This window comes from Anarhichas minor, unplaced genomic scaffold (assembly GCF_050575085.1).
Source record: "Anarhichas minor isolate MPS153535 unplaced genomic scaffold, ASM5057508v1 ptg000007l, whole genome shotgun sequence".
NCBI classification, from domain to species: Eukaryota; Metazoa; Chordata; class Actinopteri; order Perciformes; family Anarhichadidae; genus Anarhichas; species Anarhichas minor.
This window is the reverse complement of record NW_027466453.1, coordinates 6,941,241-6,961,816: the sequence shown is the minus strand read 5'-3', so window position 1 is coordinate 6,961,816 and position 20,576 is coordinate 6,941,241. Positions and strand designations below refer to the sequence as shown.

The 20,576-nt window shown below is 45.4% G+C and overlaps 2 protein-coding genes across 2 annotated transcripts; both read left to right on the top strand.

Annotated features, from left to right (window-relative positions):
- Positions 1-24: 24 nt before the first annotated feature.
- On the top strand, positions 25-12,530 carry LOC142942138 (transmembrane protein 184B-like). Its single transcript, XM_076084350.1, has 10 exons — positions 25-304; positions 406-480; positions 3,164-3,397; positions 5,587-5,752; positions 8,138-8,228; positions 8,359-8,434; positions 8,652-8,743; positions 9,146-9,315; positions 9,479-9,673; positions 10,643-12,530. Exons 3-10 carry the CDS (start codon positions 3,164-3,166, stop codon positions 10,870-10,872), a joined length of 1,254 nt encoding a protein of 417 aa, XP_075940465.1. The 5' UTR covers positions 25-304; positions 406-480; the 3' UTR covers positions 10,873-12,530.
- A 707-nt stretch (positions 12,531-13,237) lies between these two features.
- ddx17 (DEAD-box helicase 17) lies at positions 13,238-20,458 on the top strand. The gene is made up of 13 exons (XM_076084298.1): positions 13,238-13,633; positions 13,799-13,955; positions 14,074-14,170; positions 14,286-14,419; positions 14,516-14,581; positions 14,711-14,852; positions 15,002-15,162; positions 15,272-15,444; positions 15,703-15,813; positions 16,050-16,111; positions 16,229-16,288; positions 18,917-19,144; positions 19,306-20,458. Exons 1-13 carry the CDS (start codon positions 13,590-13,592, stop codon positions 19,779-19,781), a joined length of 1,911 nt encoding a protein of 636 aa, XP_075940413.1. The 5' UTR covers positions 13,238-13,589; the 3' UTR covers positions 19,782-20,458.
- The last annotated feature ends 118 nt before the right edge of the window (positions 20,459-20,576 follow it).

The window sequence follows — 20,576 nt, the reverse complement described above, 5'->3', positions numbered from 1 at the left end:
GCATGCGCCAACAGCGGAGTTTTTCGGTGGCAGCTGCTGCTGGTTCAGTGAACTGCAGATGGTGATGTGGAGGACATAACGGAACGGTGTCTCCATCAGCTTTGGACGGGAAATGGCGAGATAAACATTCACCGACATGTTGATGTTGTAGTCGAGTGTGTCGCTTCTCAAGAGCGTGATATATTGCTTTGTTTAGACTTTACGGGGAGAAGCAAAGCCAGCGCCAGGCTACGAGGGCTAGCTAGCGTTAGCTCGGCGCAGCTCGCGCACAGCTGCAGACACTTGCCAGCTTTAGAAAAAAGAGGCAAGTTTCTGTGGTGCGAACGATAATGCGGTGATGAGATGAGTGGATGGCTGTCGTCTGAATGTTGACGCTCGGTCAATTCACTTTTTCTTCTCTCAAAGGTTTGCAGTCGACTTGCGACGATGAGCTAAAGTGATGCTGTGATTGAAACCAGCGCAGATCAAACGGCAGATGAGGTACGTAAAGCAGCAGGATGGAGTCGTGAGCGCTGAACAACAGCTACCATTTTATTTCAGCTTGGCGTGTTTTTCTCAACTCACCGGCTGTTTTAAGTATAATAATCACTGCTGAGGTAAACATTGTCGCTGCAGGATTTTTCCTTTTTAGATATGATGTCACCGGGTTTTTCTACAGTGCAGCACGGCTGCGCGTGTATCGCTCTGAGGGCTGAGCGCTGGGCACCCTGCTCTATAATAGCTCCACTTGGAGCAATTAAAACGAGATGCGGTCACTGTAAAGTAGTGATCTCCAGTGCCTCTGATTGAACACGACCTCAACGGCCGGATGCTTTACGGTCTGTTTCAGGCTGGCCTGAGGACGTGTGATGGCCTGTCACAAACACTGCTGATTCGATTCAGGTCAAAGTACAATGCATGTTTTCATACCCACCCACGGGTGCAGTCAGCAGGATTGTGAGTTATCTCTCTCTCTTGTCTGTGGCCCACTGGGAAGCACCGATCGTTGTTGTTGTTGTTGTTGATACGAATGGTGCTCTTATAGGCTAAGATGAGCACAGACCTGACCTGTTTTTGCATGCATCCAACCATGATAGGTAAATGCACAAGTGCATGCATAAATACCATGATAAATCGTAAGAACCTCCCCTCAATAACAGTATCTGTTTGGACACAGCTGTTAAATAGTCTGCTTGATGTTGATCACATTGAAATGCATTCCTTTGGAATGTCAAACTGGAACTGCCTGCTAAGACTTTTGACTAAGTGCATTGTGATTAATAATTTAATAGATGATGACGTATGATAAGGCCCAGCCCTTAATTACACCATTTTAGAGAAACTAATATTAATAAATTGATATTCTGGCTATGTCTTTCCGGTATTTCTTTCACAAAATAGTCCAGGAATGCAGAAAGTTGTGTGTGTGTCGCTGATGTGTTTCACAGTGACTGCATTGCCACGAGCTGATTGAGGCTTTGGCAAGCAGCATGTGTCATCCATAACCACGTTGAGCGACAGTCTATATTTAGCTGGTGCACAGGGGGGGTTCAAAGTCATTGTGAAATTAGTTTCCCCTGAAAATCAGATTTCCGCCTTCCTGGAATCCACACCAAGACATTTGCGTAGCTGGAGAGATGAGGGTGCTGAGATATCTGCATTGATTTAATCACGCGGCTGGTGGAGCGGCTTTCTGGGTGCTTTTGATATCGTCAGATCCAGCCGTGTTTTCATTTGTCCAAATCAGTGCGGCGTAATCATGTGATGACTTGTTTTATTTTCCCCTTCTTATAAATCCTTTTTTGAAATTCAGAGATATGGGGATTTACCAGTGGGAGTGAAATCCTCCCATTCTGCTGACGTGGCAGAAATGCAGCGTTAGTGTTTGGGTTGATACAGTACAAACCCAACAAAGACAATTCAGCGGGGTTTTGGACTGTGCAGTGCTGCACAGTTAGCTTAGTTTTTTGACAATGAATGTTGAGAGAGTGAGGCACAAATATGCTTAAGCCCCTCAACAAAACTTATCAGACTCAATTCACAAACTGTGTGAGCATTAATCTGTGCTGGAATGGTGCGTAGTGGGGACGCATTAATGATGAAGGCCGGGCTGTCTTCCAAAGATAACTAAACTAAATGCATAGCATATTAAAGCAGCATGACACAGTTGGTGTACTAATGCATTGGTCATAGGTTACATTTGAGTGCATAAGAATATCCATATTGAAAAGGCCAAAGTTCAGCCGTGAAATTAGTTTAGCTTCTTTTGATTTAGGGGCAATGCTCGTCTCTTACAACAAATGTATTTCCCTATCTGGAGAAATGGGGGCGTGGCACTATGCTGATTGCAAAAAGCAGCACGGGCCTTTCAATTGTGTCAATTCATAATTGTGATTCACTAACATACGCACGCAGAGGTAAGAGCAAAGTTGGCCGGTCCACATGTGTGATGAATCCAGCAGAAATTTTGTATGGGCACATATTTTGTGCGCAAAAATATTTCTAGGTATTGTCTCCCATCTCTCTCAGCTACAGCTCTGGTGATGCGTCTCTTTTTTGTCATAAAACGAAGATTTGTGTAGAACAGAAAAACCGTTATCCATCTTACATTTGCATGAGGTTACATACGTTTTACAATTGTTTTACTTTATTCCAGATTTAGGTCAATACATCTTCTCTTATTGCAGCATCTACCTACGGCCACACGTCTCAGTTCTCCTGAGCCTGACCTTTGGTGCTGATTTGTGGAAAAGTGTTTCATTGCTCTGAAGACGGACATCTTTTAGTATTTAGCATCACTTCTGGCTACACTGTTCTTCCTCCCTCAGCAAAGCACAGGGAAAAATAAGGGAGAAATTGGGTCAGCAGCTTTGAGCTTATTGCTGTCACACTGATTTGCTATGTTTGAGTGACCCCCCCCCCCTTTTTTTATGTGTTGTGTGGTTTTCACCCACCTACCTTATGCCCCCTCATTTTTTACTGCTCTATTTTTGTTTTCTTCTTTTAACATCAGCGGATGTTGTCTTGAGATTCAGGCTGTTCGGGCCTGTTGATACACATTTACATGTTCCAGATTCATTCAGGCTTTATAACCTGCTTGTTGTTGTTCGTAGGCTACTACTTAAAATGAGGTTGCGTTACCTTATTGTGATTTAAGTCTCATATACATCCTTTCCTCATACAGATGGGTCCACTTTGGCAGCGAGACCTCACCCTGGCAGAGAGGTTGGGGAATGACTCTCCTGTCGGCTTCGCCCCGGGGCCCCCAGCCACGGCGGCCCCGCAGCGATCCAACACCTCCTGGGTGCCAGAAGCACCGGTGGTCACACCACAAGAGCCAATTTTCCTCATGACCGCCACTGCCCAGACTATCTCTGGGTTTTTCGTGTGGACAGCTCTTCTGATCACATGCCACCAGGTAAGGATGCAGAAGACACCCCATTGGCCAACGCTGCGGTCTTATTGAAATGAATGCGGCTTTTTATTTTATTAAATTGTATCTACGCTGCACTATTATCAGTGGGAACACAGGTCCACCCACCTTTCTGCCTCTTTTTCTTTACCCTTCATGTAAGGGAGGTAGGTTTGTTGAGTACAAATGGCTCCTTGTAAGCAAAAAAAAAAACAGTAGACACATTCACACCCAGGAGTATTTTTCCACGAGTATCTGTTAATCTCAGGCCATATGCACGCTCACACACTAAATACATGCATGCTGTTAAAAAAAGTTTCCCATCCTGTGGGGACAGAGCTTCACATTTTCCATGTAGCTGGTCCACACTACTTGTTGCACATTGGTTTAACACCGAGCATATTTATGCTTCAGACACATTTAGTGTTTAAGTGAATGGAACCTATAAAACCTTTTCAAATTCAAAAAAACAGTTTTCAGGGAAGTTAGCGCATCTTCAGCATTAAGATGTTTGCGGTTTGATTGACCGAGGTTTGATTATTCCCCCTGAAACACAACTAACATGTGCCAGATACCTCGGGTAGCCATAGCAGGGTGCGCTGTTTGTCTGAAGCTTCTAGAAGAATCTACAATAGGTTTAGAAAATGTCGACTACGGGTGGATGGCGTGAGGAAAAGCTACAAGAGAATCAAGTTGTAAAGGGGCATACTTTAGTTTCCTGTGTTTTGACGGTGAGCAGAGTGTTGAAAATCTCTGGAGTTGGAGGTGTTTGTTTAGTGATAGTGGTGCAGTATAGTGCACAAGTCCTGTGTGCCTTGTTTGTGTCAGTTTATCAGCCCCCATGTAACACAGACGTTTATTACTAAACATACCTTTTATGTACGTGAGCTGGACTCTACCACGAGGCACAGGTTAATGATTCGTCCTCTATTGTTCTTCACATACAGGCTTAAAGAAGAGCCCTCTGTCACTCTGGCAACAAGTGCTGCTAGCTCGATTTCGACATGAAAGTGACTGTGTGTGTGTGTGTGTGTGTGTGTGTGTGTGTGTGTGTGTGTGTGTGTGTGAGGGTGAGGGTCACTCACCTAGCAACAAGCCCTGTGTGAGCGGAGTGCACTGTCTCGCTTGGCGTATTGTCGCCCACTGTTGTTATGCTACCAAAGGTGTGTGTCTGTTTACAGACCAGGAAAGGTGATCAGTGCGACATTGTGTAAGTGGAGAGGAGCCGGATGAAGCAGACAGAGGCGCCCGCTCTGCTCTTTCCTGCCGTCTGCTGCTCTCAATAGGAGTGATAAAAGCTCAGTGTCAGTTACCCGGAACAGCCCATGTGTCGGTGCACGCACGCAAACACACACCTTCCACCCTCACAGCACTCCAGTGTCCGACTAAAGCAAATGTAAACTGGCTGTACTCTGACCTGCTCAGACAAACTAGAGCCCGGCATGCAGGTTTCATGAGGTAGCAGTTCGTTTCTGATTTAAACCCGTTTATCCACCACGTCAGGATTTGTTATGTCCTTCAATTAAACATCTTACTTAAAAGCCACCAGCACAAGGGAAAAAACAGAAAATGTTCCTTCACTCCTAGTTTCACCCATCGACACTCACACATTCCACATGCGCCCACAACCTCCCACCAAGCAAAAAAAAAACACACAGACCCACTTCCCCTCACATGGTTTCACCCAGTGAGCCGTGTGGACAGTTTGGACTGAGCATACAGGAAATGTAGCAGGACACATGAGTACATGAGTCCCAAAATATACAGACCCACAGAAAAGACCTCCCCCGACTTTCCACAGAGCACGTTCAAGACGTCAAGCACAGGTGCAACACGGGTACATTTACCAAACACGTGTATGACGCTCAGGTATTTTACAAAAAGGGCAACCCCTCCACGCATATTTGAGTCAACCTTTGCCAAGAAAGTGTTTGTTACCAAGGCACCATGTTAAACCCTCCACTGTAAATCTCCTGTCCTCTTTTAGAGGGATGTCTTATAAAGCAGCTTGTACCGCCACCTGTGCCTCGCCACGCTCTGCTGTTGTAGACAAGTTAAAAGTGAATACCTGCTGTTTTTGTATTGCTTATCCCAATTTTTGGGATAAGCAAAGTCCCGGTTAGATAATGGTGTCTTTCATCATTGTATGTTCTTAGATTTCAGACCTTTTTTTTTCTTTCTTCTTTCTCTTTTAGATCTACATGCACCTGCGTTACTACAGCTCTCCAAACGAGCAGAGGCACATAGTTAGGATCCTCTTCATAGTCCCCATCTATGCCTTCGACTCCTGGCTCAGCCTCCTGTTCTTCACCAATGAGGAGTATTATGTGTACTTTGACACAGTCCGAGACTGCTACGAAGGTGAGTGGATGGAGGAACGCCGTGCAATACGCCGCCACACTAGCGAGTTGTGCCCCAGGCTGAATATTGTGCTGCCATATTTGGCAAAGAGCAGAACATCCACCACGGCGGTGGGAGCGAGTGTGTGTGTGTTGTGTTCCAGTGTGTCCTTTGACTCCCAGCAGAAAGAAGGGTGTGAGAATGAACGTGTTGCGATGCCCCAGCGGCAGATGGCCTTTGCAGTGTCTTCATTTACAAAGGTTGCCATCTTTGTCCTCGTGTCTCCGTGGCCTCTCGGGGTTGCAGGCGAGGGGGAAACCTGTTTCCTAGCAACTGCAGGAAAACGAGCAAATCCTTGAGAAGACTTTGAAATGGCAACTCACTCGATGAGCAGATAAATCGCAAGCTTGTTCTTTCTTTCTTTTTTTCATCCCTCATGGTGCCCATTAAGAATTTTTAGAACAATTAAGAATAAAACAAGCAATTATGCATCATACTGTGGTTATGTTTGAGGCAATTTGCTTTCAGTGTCCCATCATCACATCGGCTTCATCAGGATAATTGCCCGAGCGTGCTTTTAGCGCTGAAACTAGCAGTTGATCGGCAGGAAGGCAGAAAGCTGCTTCAAGCCTCTCATTTGCTTGAACTGTTGGTTGTTATTTTCCTATCATCTTATATTTTAAACAATACATTTTTTCATCATAAACAGACATGTTTAGTACTGCTGCTGTTAATAGCATAGACACAACTTGTGCCAGGATCTACTGCGGGTAAAAAGTAACATATACACACTGTTATACTCGTACACACTCATGCTGTCTGTCTGTCTCTGCATCACGAGCTCACTCAGCTACCAGGTGACTAGTATGAGTTCATAAACACCTTAAAATGTGCTTTGAGTTCAGGCCTAATGGCCACACCTTTGTACAAATACTTTGCACCTTTATGGTTGAAAAGCTGCACTTCTGGGGCCATTATGTGCCTGTTACAGTACTTCTGTGAAAGATGTGCTAAGTACTATACCTCCTCATATTTCTCTTTGGGAGTGGATCACAATCTAGTAGATATTACAGAATGAATAATGTATGAAAGTGGAGGTTACTGTTTATGCTGTTGGATATGTAAGTCGCAGACAGCTACCTTTATAGAGGCACAGTATTGACAATACACAGTATGTATATGTTGTTGCTCTCATTGAGTAACACTCGTGGATATTTATGCTCTCAATGTGCATCAAAGTCATCCGCCAGCGCCTTTCAAGCTAAAAGCAGTGAAAGTACACTTTTAGTTCTGCAACATGAACAAAGCCAGCACTGTGCTGACTGGCTCCTGGCAGGGTTGTGTGTGTGCTACAATCACAGGCTCACCTTGAAAACTGAGCCACTTTAAACAGCAGCGAGAGCAGAGTCAGTGGGGAGCCGGTGTCTGTGGGTTACCCTTAAATTAGCCTGAGAACACCTGGGGCAGCAGACGAGAAAACACTCCGCTCGCTCAGGGACTCCAATTACTGGGATCAGTACGCAGTCAAGTCAGGTTTATTTAAATTATATATGACTTCTTAATAAAGTGTCCAATAGAGTATAAGTGTTTGCAGAATAGCCCGTGAATTATTGACCAGTACACCGGATGCGACGTGTCTGTACACTGTAAGCTGTGTCCTTTTTAGGGACTACTTTGTTGTCAGTGGTGCCGATTCATAAATGCAATGACACCAAAATAGATGCTTCACAAGCAACCAGTGTAGCTGTCTGCATTGATGGAAGACCAACACAAAACATCACACGATCCAATGTGATTTGTATCTTTATTAGTTATGCAACACCGTACATGAGTGGATGTCATAGAGTTCTATTCAACAGCGTCTGCACAGGCGTCCCGTTCTCACGCGGCTTCATCTCTGCTCCCGGCATTAGGGAACTATACCTCACAATTACGCTTCGGCTTACACCTCACTCACAACATTACACACTCGTCTCTAAAGCCGGCCGATTGGGGGGTGACTCACCTTTCTGCCTGGAAGTGGCACGCTCAGCAGTTCTGGAACAAAATTGGCAAAACGTAACTGTAATCATGACGGAGCGTTGACGACACTGTGTGACTAACCGACCGCTGCTATGACTGCTTTTTGGAGGCTGTTAGAAATGTCCAGTGTTTCCAGACCCACGTCAGCAACTTTGACATGATATTTTTGTAAAACCTTGGTTATAGATGCATTTAGGTTCGGGGTCTCTGCTCCGTTACTGTTTAACCAGTCTGAGGCCCAAATTATCTTCAGCTCTTGAGCCAAGATCGGTTCGTCCTCTACTGTCCTAACAAACGGGCTGTGTTTGTGGCTGTGAATCTGGGAGTGATGTCACAGACACTAATGATCGCCTTAATTCTTTTTCAACGTGTGACACTCTTCAGCCTTTGTCATCTACAACTTCCTGAGTCTGTGTTACGAGTATCTGGGAGGAGAGAGCGCCATCATGGCTGAGATCAGAGGGAAGCCTATTGAGTAAGTGCTCTCCTCTTCCCTGTTTTGATTCCACTCTCCTTCCTTCTAATTAGTCTCTTTATTGATAGTCATTTCATGTTAAAGTCGCTTGTCTACTTCTGCGATAATGTTAACCTTTCCTCCCCTTTAGGTCGAGCTGTGTGTATGGGACCTGCTGTCTGTGGGGAAAGACATACTCCATTGGTTTCCTCAGGTTTTGCAAACAGGTACCGATCACTCTCTTGGCTCTTTGACTGCACACTGTTTAATATTACTCAAAGGGTGCTAGCACTATGTATTAGTTTACAGATTTCCTTAATGTCTCATCGAGAAGCTTCACACTCAGTTTTGACATTTTGATGAAGACTATGAGCGCGTGGGCTTTTACTGACCTGCTATTTCTCCTGACTCTATTTTCTTTTCCTCTCACTCTTGCTTCTTCAGGCCACTCTCCAGTTCTGCGTGGTGAAACCCCTCATGGCAGTGATCACCGTCATTCTTCAGGCCTTCGGGAAATACAAAGATGGAGACTTTAAGTAAGTTTCCACATTCACAGCAGAGGCTTCTCCCTGAGCAGGGATCTATTTTGTTCCGACTTGTCGTGTCACACTGCTGTAGACACCGACCAACTTCAGCGAAAGGTCTTGTCAGACCACAATGGCTGAGCAGCAATCCAGAGAAGTTATATTATTAATGAGTAAATCCCTAACGAGGGCCTGTAAAAACAGAAAACATCAGGAGTGCTGCTCTACAGTAAAGCTTTATGTAAATATCATCATCCTACACAATGAAGAGCTGCAGCCTCTCCAGAGCTAAGACACTAAAGGGTTTTAACTCTTTGCCCAAATGAGAAACCTGCCTTGTGTAGGTTCACGTTGATTGTGAGTCCGCTTTACGTCTTGTGTGTCGCAGCTAACGCACATTCTTTCTTCCTCCAGCGTGGCTAGTGGCTACCTGTACGTGACCATCATCTACAACGTCTCCGTCAGCCTGTCGCTCTACGCTCTCTTCCTCTTCTACTTCGCCACGCGTGAACTGCTCGTCCCCTACAACCCCATGCTCAAGTTCGTCATGGTCAAATCAGTCATCTTTCTCTCCTTCTGGCAAGGTAAGAGCTCCGCCTTCTCAACACGGAGCAGCCCGTAGGTGTGTTTCTATCAACATCGTGGGAATGTCCGAGAGGTTGACAAAAAGAAAATGCATAATTGCATACTGCAGCCCTTCTTTATTTTCCTGTTCTCTCACCGCTGTCTCTCTTCGGTCTGATTCAGGCATGCTGCTGGCCATCCTGGAGAAGTGCGGCGCCATCCCTCAGATCACCTCGGCGGACTTCTCTGTGGGCGAGGGAACGGTTGCCGCTGGTTACCAAAACTTCATCGTCTGCATTGAGATGTTCTTCGCTGCCGTTGCTCTGCGCCATGCCTTCACTTACAAGGTCTACATGGATAAAAGACTGGACTCGTACGGTAAGGGAGGCATTAAGAGGCTGGTGTGAGATCAGAGCGTTAAAGCTAAATATGTAGCTGATGAGAGAAGAGAGTTATAGTATAGCATTATAATCGGTCTGCTCTGAATGAATGGTCCTCGATATGGACTTGATTTCTGCAGTCTGATGTGACTTTGTGTCCCAACTTATTTTACTTTGATTCCTCTCTCTATATATATGTTGAGTCTTTCTCTTCTCTTCTGCTTTCCCTTCACTTTCATCCTGACTTTCTTGTGTTCTTTGTCTCTCTTTGTCTCCTTTTTTTCTTTCTCTCTCTCTCTCTTCTTCACTGTGCTGCGCTGAAAGGCTCCTTTCCTATCTATGGACAGTACGGTAGGTCTGATGTTCGCTGTGTTTCGTCTGCATCTACCACAGTTTGTCCCCAGAAGTGCTTTTTCTTTGCCCGTTGGTGTTTGAATGTGGTTGAATGTCCATTACTGTAACATTGTTTTCAGTTCAGCATGAGTTCAGTTTACTCATTTCAAACCGTGGCTGTCTTGTTCTATTTCTTTATGTTCATTTTGCAGCCGGTGACATCAGTCCTTGAGCATTTTGCTTGTCTGTGTTCCTACCCAAGGCTCAGTGGTCCCCTCTGAGTCTCTCTCTCTCCCAGCAGTGAAACAATAGTGTAACCTGGTGTTAAATCATCACCTGCCTCGTGGTATATTGCCTGTTATGTCATAAAATGTGCATTCATCTTGACCTCCAGTATTATCATACTACCTACAGTTGCTTTATCATATAGCATGCCTGTCTCTGGCATTCAGGGAACACAATTATATTGTTGGGTAAAATAAAAAAATAAAGAAGAATTCCCTTGACAGTTAGAAGGAAACACAGCCTCGCAATTTTCTCACTCATCGTCCGTCACTTTCATATCTCCCTCCTTGTCCACTTCTGTGTCTCTTTATTGATATCCCCCCCCCCCCCCCCCCCCCCTCTCCTCCAGGCCGCTGTGCCCCAATGAAGAGCATCTCCAGCAGCCTGAAGGAGACCATGAACCCAGGGGACATGGTCCAGGATGCCATCCACAACTTCTCCCCGGCTTATCAGCAGTACACCCAGCAGTCCACACTGGAGCGAAGTGGGGGGCCACCCTTCTCCCGCAGCCACAGCAACCTCAGCACCCAAGGGGACAACGAAAAGACCCTGCTGCTCAGCTCTGACGACGAGTTCTGAGACTCAAACACACACTCACTCTGCTCCCGTAGCCCATGTTGGATTCTTATCACCAGTGTGAGAAGAATCAGATCTTTTTGTTGGTACCTTAACATGGAAGATCAGATTCAGTTTTGTTTAGACAACAATGAAAAGATCAGATTCATCTCAGATTTATAAAAACACAGGTACCAGACTGTGGGAAGGGATGGAGGGTTTCTACGAGGAAAGAGAGGTAATAAGAGGTTGGAGAAGTCAGAGAGAAGTCCAGATGTTCAGACAGACATTAGATGCGTTAACTGGTTATTAAATGGTCAGTTGTCATTTGTGTTGATGTCATAGGAGCCATTACTGACAGAACATGGTACAAATAACCGTGCCTGCATACAGTGTCCTTATGATGCACTTCAAACACCACAGCAGAAATACATAAAGATATGACGGATATAAGGTGTATGCCAGAGCAAATAAGTGTTATCTACATCTGAAACACATGGCCTCAGTTTTCATATTAACCCCTCTGCCAGTTCTGCCTCTTACCGAATCATTGCCAAATAGGAGTACAATGTGCTCCAGTCAATGAGACACACTCTTAAGATTTAGAATTGATTTATAGTCGAGCCTTTGAATTGGCTTGATTTTAATATATAAGAATTTAATCACGTTTCTTATTTAAATGTTGTATGACCTTGAAGGTGTAACTCATTTAAAGAGTAGTTTGTTGGAAGATTGTTATTCCAGAAAACGTATATTCTGTTTGTTTTCATTTTGTTATGGGTTCATATGAACCAGTGACTCAAAAGTGTAATCGCATGACTCCAGCTGTTGGCTCTGTGTGCAATGTTGCCGTTTGTGGAGCACCGAGAGGGAGCAGCTGTAGGAGGGATGTTAGTGTGGGCAGGGCCACTGACGCCCACACAGATTACAGATTACTGAAGAAGCAGCGCTTCCCAGCTGTGATGTGCTGCTGATTGTAATCCCATAATTAAATCCAGCACAGATCAGGCCTGCCTCTGCTGGTGTTGTTTATAAGGGAATCACTGCTATAGCAGTAGTGAGTTAGTCAGGACGACGGTCAACACGGACAGATAAGGCCGTTCAAAGAGTCTCAGTGCAGATAAGACTTTAAATTAGACTCACCTGGAAAAGGAATACATGGGCATTAAAATAATGTATGCAAGCTGCACATAGACTGGTTCAGAAGCACACTATAACAGTGATGCATGGTGGGAAAATAAATCCTCAAGTGAGTCAGAACCTTCAGGTCTGCCCGTCATCCTCTGTTTCCCATTGGTAGAGTTAATTGTTCATCAACTGATGTTGACTATGCGTTTTAGCAGGGGCCAGTATAGCAGCTGCTTGTGATCGTGTACGTTTGATGGCAGAACACAGCAATATAAACGCTGACTAGATCCTTTTGACGGGTGACTTTAGGCCCGATGCTGGCGCTAAATGTGTGATCATTGTTTTCCTCTTATGTTAAGTGCATAATACAAACTACGGATTGACTCAATTCTGTTGACTGGAAGTAAACAAACAGTGAAGTCCTTGTTTGTGATAAATGTAGTCCAAGTGAGAAATGAACTGCCAAATTGATGTGCATCCTCAAAAGAGCGCAATCATCTTCTAAATTGGAAAATCATGTTCAGTTAGCGGAATAAAGAAAGTGTTGAAAAGTTTCCTGCTGTGACTGCTGAACTATGTCCAGTTCACTGCCTTTTACTCTGCCCCGAGCTAACAGCGTATCCAACGCACGCATCTTCATTCAAAACACTATCAAATAACAGTTGATACTGTGTGATAAGCTGGATATTAATCACAAAGGTGAGAATATATAACCAGGAAATATTATACCAGAAAGCAGGGGATGTTGTAAATAGAGTTAAACTCTGTGGAAGCACTGTGAAACATTCATGATGATGATGTAATGGCATTGCTTGGTATAGTGCTTGGGTTTAATAGTTTAATTTTCATATATTCTCTTGTTTTAGTTCTGTTGTACACTTTTTAATTTGTATATTGGCAATATCTATTGTTTTGATGCTATAATTGTTTCTGTTGTTGAAAAAGAAATAAAATACAAAATGCAAAAAATATATTTCTGCCAGGTTTTTGATCACGTCGGCTTGTAGACGCCATCATCACAATATAACATACAAATATTTTGTTACAATGATTTTACTTTTATGAATCACAAAATAGTGGGTGTCATCAAGAAACCCTTTTGGTGTCTGATTTTACTTTCAGATGAAACCACAGTTGATTTAAAGGGCAGATATGAAGCGGACCAAAATAAAAAGGACTGACGCTCAATCATATGTGGGGGCGGGGCTTCCCAAGCAGTCAGCCAATCACAGTAGCTTCCGCTCGCCCGCTGCGCGTGCGCTATGCTAACAACAACAACAACAACTTAGCAGTACAGCTCTCAGTATTGTGTCAATATAACTTAGGTTTGTCACAGAAAAGTCATTGCTTGGTGTGATATTTGACTATTCAACAAGTCTTTAAGAAAGGTTCAATGTCTTCATTCATACAGCGCTCCACGGTAACGTTATACGCCATCGTTTGGCTGAAATAAAAGCCGTGTCGGATAGAACTACGGTGGTTGTCGAGGCCTGTAACGGTAACAGTTATAGAAAAGCGAACGCCAGGGAACTTCTTCGAGAAAAGTGTCCACTGAACTAAAGGCCCCACTAAATAACCGCTTCACCCCTCATACAAGAGTGCGTGTCCGAACAATGAGAGGTTCGCACGGAGACAGAGCTCGAGACCGTGACAGAGGGTAAGCAGCTGACTCAGTCTAGTACAGTTAGAGCTAGCGCATACCGTTAGTGGACATTATAAACAGGCTTTCATTGCGTTTGTTGGGGTTAACAGTGTGCAGGGCTAATTGTCTTGTCCAGGAAAGCTACCTACAGTGTGTGTGTGTGTCGTCATGTTGCAGCAGCCCTCGTTTCGGGTCCAGCAGAGGCGGCCCACCACCGGGTAAAAAGTTTGGGAATCCCGGGGACCGTTTACGAAAGAAGAGATGGGACCTGGACGAGCTTCCTAAATTTGAGAAGAACTTTTACGTTGAACATTCGGAAGTGCAGCGAATGAGCCAGGTATCCCTGAAACATCACAGTCTGATCTTCTGATGCATGACAAGAGTGACTCCAGAGTTATTAAAAATGCTGTACACCGGTGTTTACTGTTGGTTTTCTTCACTCTCGTGCTTTTCAGTATGATGTTGAGGAGTATTGCAGGAAGAAAGAAATCACTGTTCGGGGTTCAGGCTGCCCAAAACCTGTCACCAGCTTCCAGCAGGCACAGTTTCCCCGTAAGCACATGCATGTTACAATTGTGGAACTACACGGCCACTACAAAAAAAATACTAAACTAAATCAGTTGTCTCAGCAATAACCAGAATATTTCTGTTCTGCCTCTCCATCTAGAACACGTATTGGATGTCCTGATGCAGCAGAATTTCAAGGAGCCCACAGCCATTCAGACTCAAGGTTTCCCTCTGGCCCTCAGCGGGAGAGACATGGTGGGCATTGCTCAGACCGGCTCTGGGAAGACCTTATCGGTGAGACGCATGTCTTCCTCCAAAGATGGATGCGTAACATGCAGCAGCAACATCCACTGACCTTTCCCCTCCCTCCTTTTTTTTTTCTTTCTTCAGTACCTCCTGCCTGCCATTGTGCACATCAGTCATCAGCCCTACTTGGAGCGTGGAGATGGACCCATTGTACGTGCAGAGAAAAGGAATACACTAATCACTTAGTTGTCCACTTCGAGATATCGGAGTTTACAAGAATGATAAGTGTCTAATGCACTAAACAGTGTATTGTTATGGCATTACATGTGTGCTCTGCAGTGCTTGGTCCTGGCCCCCACAAGAGAACTGGCGCAGCAGGTCCAGCAGGTGGCATGCGACTACGGAAAGTCCTCCCGCATCAAAAGCACTTGTGTGTATGGGGGGGCTCCCAAGGGACCTCAAATCAGAGACCTGGAGAGAGGTAGGGCGTATTAACTCTTTGGATTAACACCAATTTGTGTCACATTACTAACTCGTTTTTTTTTTACTGTCTGAGTCAGCTGAAACAATTGTGTCCCATTGAAATCCACATTTGATTAGTCTGTGATGTACTAAGTTTGTCTCCTTCAGGTGTTGAGATCTGCATTGCCACACCAGGTCGTCTGATTGACTTCCTTGAGGCTGGAAAGACCAACCTGCGGCGCTGCACGTACTTGGTGCTGGATGAAGCGGACCGCATGCTGGATATGGGTTTTGAACCACAGATTCGCAAGATTATGGACCAGATCAGGGTACATTTTACAGCAGAGAAGTGCTGGCTTTGATAGCTTCCGTCTTATGTTTTTGCAAGTCATTTTAGTACCTGTCGTTACTCGTTTCTGTGGTTTGCGCCGCCCCCAGCCCGACAGACAGACCCTGATGTGGAGTGCTACGTGGCCCAAAGAGGTCCGCCAGCTGGCAGAGGACTTCCTGAAAGACTACGTCCAAATCAATGTCGGAGCGCTGGAACTCAGCGCTAATCACAACATCCTTCAGATAGTTGATGTCTGTATCGAGAGTGAGAAGGAACACAAGTAAGAGGCCGGCCACATAGCAGACATGTCTTTTCCTGCTTTGGTTTGTTACACTTTGTTTGGTTCGTATTGTTTTAGGGCCCTCATCCTTTGTAGTCTTCCTTCATTCATCTTGCGTCTTACTCTTTTCCTGTTTACTGCATCTCTTTCCCTTTTTAATCCTTATTTTTATGAGCTTGGCCTCTATTTTTGTGTTAAGTGATGCTTATGTACATGTATAACTTATTAATTGTATTTTTTCTGGCTTTCTTTCCTCAGGTTGATCCAGCTGATGGAGGAGATCATGGCTGAGAAAGAGAACAAGACCATCATCTTCGCGGAGACCAAGAAGCGATGTGACGATCTCACACGCAGGATGAGACGTGATGGGTGAGTAATGACGATGTATAACAGCAGTCGAACAGCGTTCTATGCGGTTCGGTCTTTGCCATTTTTATGGTGCAGGATCTCATGCATTACCATGTCAATCACATCCGGTATCTGACCCAGAGGTTAGTGGGAACAGGTGGGCCTGCGTTTCCCTCTGGGGATGAAGAAATGTAAAATCATTGAGGTATTAACCGGTTCAATGATTTTACGTTACAGCTCGCTTGTCTCTCTTCCAGGTGGCCAGCGATGTGTATTCATGGCGACAAGAGCCAGCCAGAGAGAGACTGGGTGTTATCGGGTACAACAGACACATTTGAACAACAGTGACTTTATATCAGCATTGTCTCCTTTTCTTCTCTTTTTTTTGTTCTTTCACGAAGACGATCAGCTCCTGATCATCTATTCTGTGTTGCAGAGTTCCGTAGCGGCAAAGCTCCCATCCTCATTGCTACCGACGTGGCCTCGCGTGGTTTGGGTACGTCCTGTGTGCTCAAGTGCAAACACCCTGACATGCAATATATTAGACCGTTGAATTAGTGGTACAATAATACCAATGGTCATTATATAATGATCAGGCTCTTCACTGCATGTTTACTCACAATAGATTTATGATCAAAAGTCAATTACAAACATACAGATTACACACTTCTCAGATAAAATGTGTATCTAAGAAGTGCGTCATATTTGAAGCAGGGTTCAAGCCGCTCTGCTCTATTGAATAACATGGGAATGATGTAGAATAGTGTGAAGACGTAAGGGGTGAGTGCTAGTGAAACAGCCACTTTACAGGATGGCTATCAACCTTTTTAACCTAATTCTATGTTCATTTGTTTTCTATTCATTTTTTTTTTTTTTTCTTTGTTTTTTTGTTTCCAAGTCTCTCCTCCGGTCAACTAGAAGCACACAGGCCCTTGGGAGCCTGCAGCCGGACCTAGGCATGACAAATCGAAAGCTGACTCGGGGAGAGAGACGGCCTGATTAAACAGTCCCAGACACAGCCATCTCCGCTGAAAACCTAGAACAGAGCCCACGAACAAAACTCTCCCCCCTTCCAGGACACTGGCTGCCTGGGCGACAGGGGGGGGGGGGGGTGCGAGCGTGGGGCGCTGCTGGGCTTCCAAATTTGATCCGAGGGTCGGGGGGCGGGGGGGGGGCGGCTGTCAGGTGAGAGGGCGAAGAGGGGGGTACGGAGGAGGGTGGGCTCCCCTCAGCCATGCCATCATCACAGTGACGCACCACACTGCTGATTGAATTAACTCAAAGACTCGGACTTAGAGACTTTTATTAATTTTTTTAAACAAAGTTTTCAATATCCGTGTATTTTCTTGTCGGTCCTTGAGGAGATACATTAGCATTCCCAATAACGAACTTTGGAGAGTGAAGTTTTTCCCCTAAATTGGTCCCGCACATAATCCAGTCTGATAGGTCGTACTTAGGTTCTGTGAAGCCGAGATACAGTGGTGCGTTACAAGAAGACAGAGAAAGACACAACTGCCAGGAAGTGAGGGTGGAAAGCAGCCCAAGCCCGGGCATGGACGGCTATGCTGGAGGCTCCCCTCTGAACTGCCCCCTGATGCCAGCCCCTGACACCCCCCACCACTGGCTGTGCCGGCCGGCCTCTCCCTCTGCGGACGTCATGTCTGGTCCTGGCTGGCAGGAGTCCTGGCCTGGAGGAGCCACCTCTCTATAATTGAGTTCACTCCTCTGCCTCTCTGGCCCTTCTTTCTTTCACACGTTATCGCTCTCTCTCTCTCTCTCCTGCTGTCGTTTTCTCTCGCTCGGTTGACACTTCTCTCCCTCTTTTGCTAATTCCTTAAACGTTTCCTTCTTTCTCTCATTCCTCTCTTTCCTCTACCTCTTTTTTTACCACCCAACTTCCTGTCCTGGTCTTGTGTTGTTTCCTTTTAAAACCATTACTGACCCCTGTCCCCTTTTTGTCCCTTTGCCCCTCATTCCCAAATCGACTGTTTGTCCGGCTTTCAACCCCTCTTTATCTTTAAGACTCCGGACATTTATCTTTGTAAACGTCACACCGGACCAGCAGTCCAGTCTGTTAATAACTCACCAGCTTTAGATGACTCGCTAAAACCCTCCGTAAGGACGAGTACGAACTGTCAGGACTCAAATTCCCTGGCAGACCCCACTCTCACAAAACATCCACATGGCTTCTCCTTAGTGTCTGTTTCTCGTTACTAAACTTGAAAAGCTCGGCTCGTTGATATCACTGCCATTGGTGGCATTTTGAAACGAGCCACACCAATCAAAGACCGTCAAAGCCTTTTAGAGAATCTACCACTTCCCCCGCTCTACATCGCGATCACAAGTTATTTGTCACTGGGAGAGAAGGGACTGCTTTTGTCCCGTGCACTCTCCTCCTACCCCTGCAGACCTCCCAGGACTGGGGATGGGTAGGGGGGACAGAGGGGTCACTTTATCCCTAAATCCCTGATGCAGGGTAAGTACTGTACTTCCACCCCCCCCTCCTTCCCCATTTTTGTCCTCCGCCAGCCTTCGTCGTTATGTTTCCAAATCAAGACTTGTCTCTAATAACAGCAGTGTTTTCGGAGCCCTTTGTCAACTGTAATGAGAAACAGACCTCCAACTCTTTTCATTTGATCATTTGATCCCTTTAGACTACTGGATCTGTCTTTTACACAAGGATCCCCTGTAGGGTCACTTGCCTCTTTTTACAATTTCACTTAATATTCTTCAGCAAACCACAAACTTTTTCATCCCTTAATTCAGCTGATATGTACCTTTGGCCACACACAGCTTATTTGCACTAGTTTATTGCTACGCTAGATAAGTGAGCCCTGTGGTGTGATTAGCATGGTAAGTAAATTCATTTTCTAATTGTGTATCGTACAAGTAGTCGATGATTTAACAGGTAAGTGGGTGGAAGCTTTCAGAGGACGATGGGTATTGATGGGTCTTGCAGGTATTGTCTGTCTGAATGTTCCCTTTTTTCAAAAGCACAAAACTTAAAATTCACCAATGGAGTAAATTTCTCAACCAGTGTTGGTTTTGTTCTGACTTCGTGCTCTTTGTCTTTTCCGTCCCCGTAACTGATCCCATCACACCGACCACTGACTCAAATGTCAAGATGTGGAGGATGTCAAATTCGTCATCAACTACGACTACCCCAGCTCGTCGGAGGACTACATCCATCGCATTGGCCGCACGGCCCGCAGCACCAACAAAGGCACCGCCTACACCTTCTTCACCCCGGGGAACCTCCGCCAGGCCCGCGAGCTGATCCGGGTGCTGGAGGAGGCCCGACAGGCCATCAATCCCAAACTGCTGCAGCTGGTGGATACTGGACGGGGAGGAGGTGAGGGACACTTCCTGCTGGATTACATCACTATATACTTTATATGGTGGCGAAATAATTTAGCTCCTGAGATCTCACTGCCAAAGAGGAATTAGTTTTGACTTTTTGGGGAATTTCAGTATTTGTCTGTCCTAATGTCTTTTTTTTTTTATTATCTCCAGGTGGCCGTCCTCGTTTTCGCAGTGGCTCCACTTCTAACAATCCCAACCTGATGTACCAGGACCAGTGTGACCGGCGAATGCGCTCTGTGGGTGGGGGCGGCGGCAGCGCCAAGGACAGCCGCGGCAGCAGCCGAGATGGCCGCAGAGGAAGCAGCCGGGATGGGGAACGCTCCTCCTCCTCATCTTCCTCCTCTTACAGAGATCGCAGCAGCAGGGACGGAGGGCGCAGCAATGGCTCCAGCTCCAACTCATATGACCAGTACAAGGATAACAACAACAGCAGTAGCAGCACTCAGTACAGCAGCTCCAGGAGCGGCTCTGGGTCGGGGGGCGGTGGAGCGGAGCAGGCCCCGCCTTCTTCGTCGGGCCCCCAGCCTCTAATGGCCAAGCAGTTCAATCCTCCCCAGCCCATGATGGGCCTGATGGGGGACCAGTTTGCTCCTCCACTGCCGCCCCCTCCATCAGGCAGAAAGTAATGTAATCTGTGAGTCGGTCACACACACACACACGCACAACACCCGGTCACAATCGGTGACAAAAAACGTTTGATTTTGGAGGCTCGACCACTGCAACATCAACATCAACGTCACAGTTATGAGCTTGTTTAGGTTGCAACACATCAGTTCGCTGTGCTTTTAGAATCCTTCAACATCAAGACGTTATATTATTTAGACTGATTTAATTATTTAGTTTGACAGAAGCTTGTTTGTGTCAATTGACTAAGTTTGTGATGATGGTCTTGGAAAAAAAAAAAAAGTCTTTGTATAAACTTTCTGTATTTGTATTGTGAGCCGATAGGATTTGTGGAGTAATCTGATTTCCCCTTTAGCGTGTACGGTAGGTGTTGAAGTTCTTTTTTTGTATAAAGACTCGTTTCCGTTTTAGGCTCAATATCTTTATTTTTGTGTTTAAGAGTTTGTGAGCCACGAGATCAGTGCGAGTAGATGTAATGATGAACATGGAGATTTTGGTGTTGCTCGAGCACAATATGAGCGTTAACTGATTTTTCCATAAAGGGATTTCTTTCTCCTTTTGATTTGTTTTATTATTTATATTAATTTTAATCACCAATGTGGGGCTTTGCTGCAATGATGTTTGAGAGTTTCCTAGCAAATGCTATCATTTCTACAGTTTAATAAAGCTCTTCAATGTATCACGGTGTGGTCTTTAAATCATTGACACTAAATCACGGAGGACAGTAGCGATGGGTATTGTATGAGTTTCCATGTGGTGAGAGGAAAAACTCGGTCACCAACACAATGAACAGGCCT

Excerpts from the sequence above, each read along its gene's own strand:
- LOC142942138 (XM_076084350.1), top strand. The coding sequence starts at position 3,164 with ATGGGTCCACTTTGGCAGCGAGACCTCACCCTGGCAGAGAGGTTGGGG. Across the intron at positions 5,753-8,137 it reads AGTCCGAGACTGCTACGAAG|CCTTTGTCATCTACAACTTC; the intron begins GTGAGTGGATGG and ends GACACTCTTCAG. Across the intron at positions 9,674-10,642 it reads TAAAAGACTGGACTCGTACG|GCCGCTGTGCCCCAATGAAG; the intron begins GTAAGGGAGGCA and ends CCTCTCCTCCAG.
- ddx17 (XM_076084298.1), top strand. The coding sequence starts at position 13,590 with ATGAGAGGTTCGCACGGAGACAGAGCTCGAGACCGTGACAGAGG. Across the intron at positions 15,814-16,049 it reads CGCAGGATGAGACGTGATGG|GTGGCCAGCGATGTGTATTC; the intron begins GTGAGTAATGAC and ends TCTCTCTTCCAG. Across the intron at positions 19,145-19,305 it reads GGATACTGGACGGGGAGGAG|GTGGCCGTCCTCGTTTTCGC; the intron begins GTGAGGGACACT and ends TATTATCTCCAG.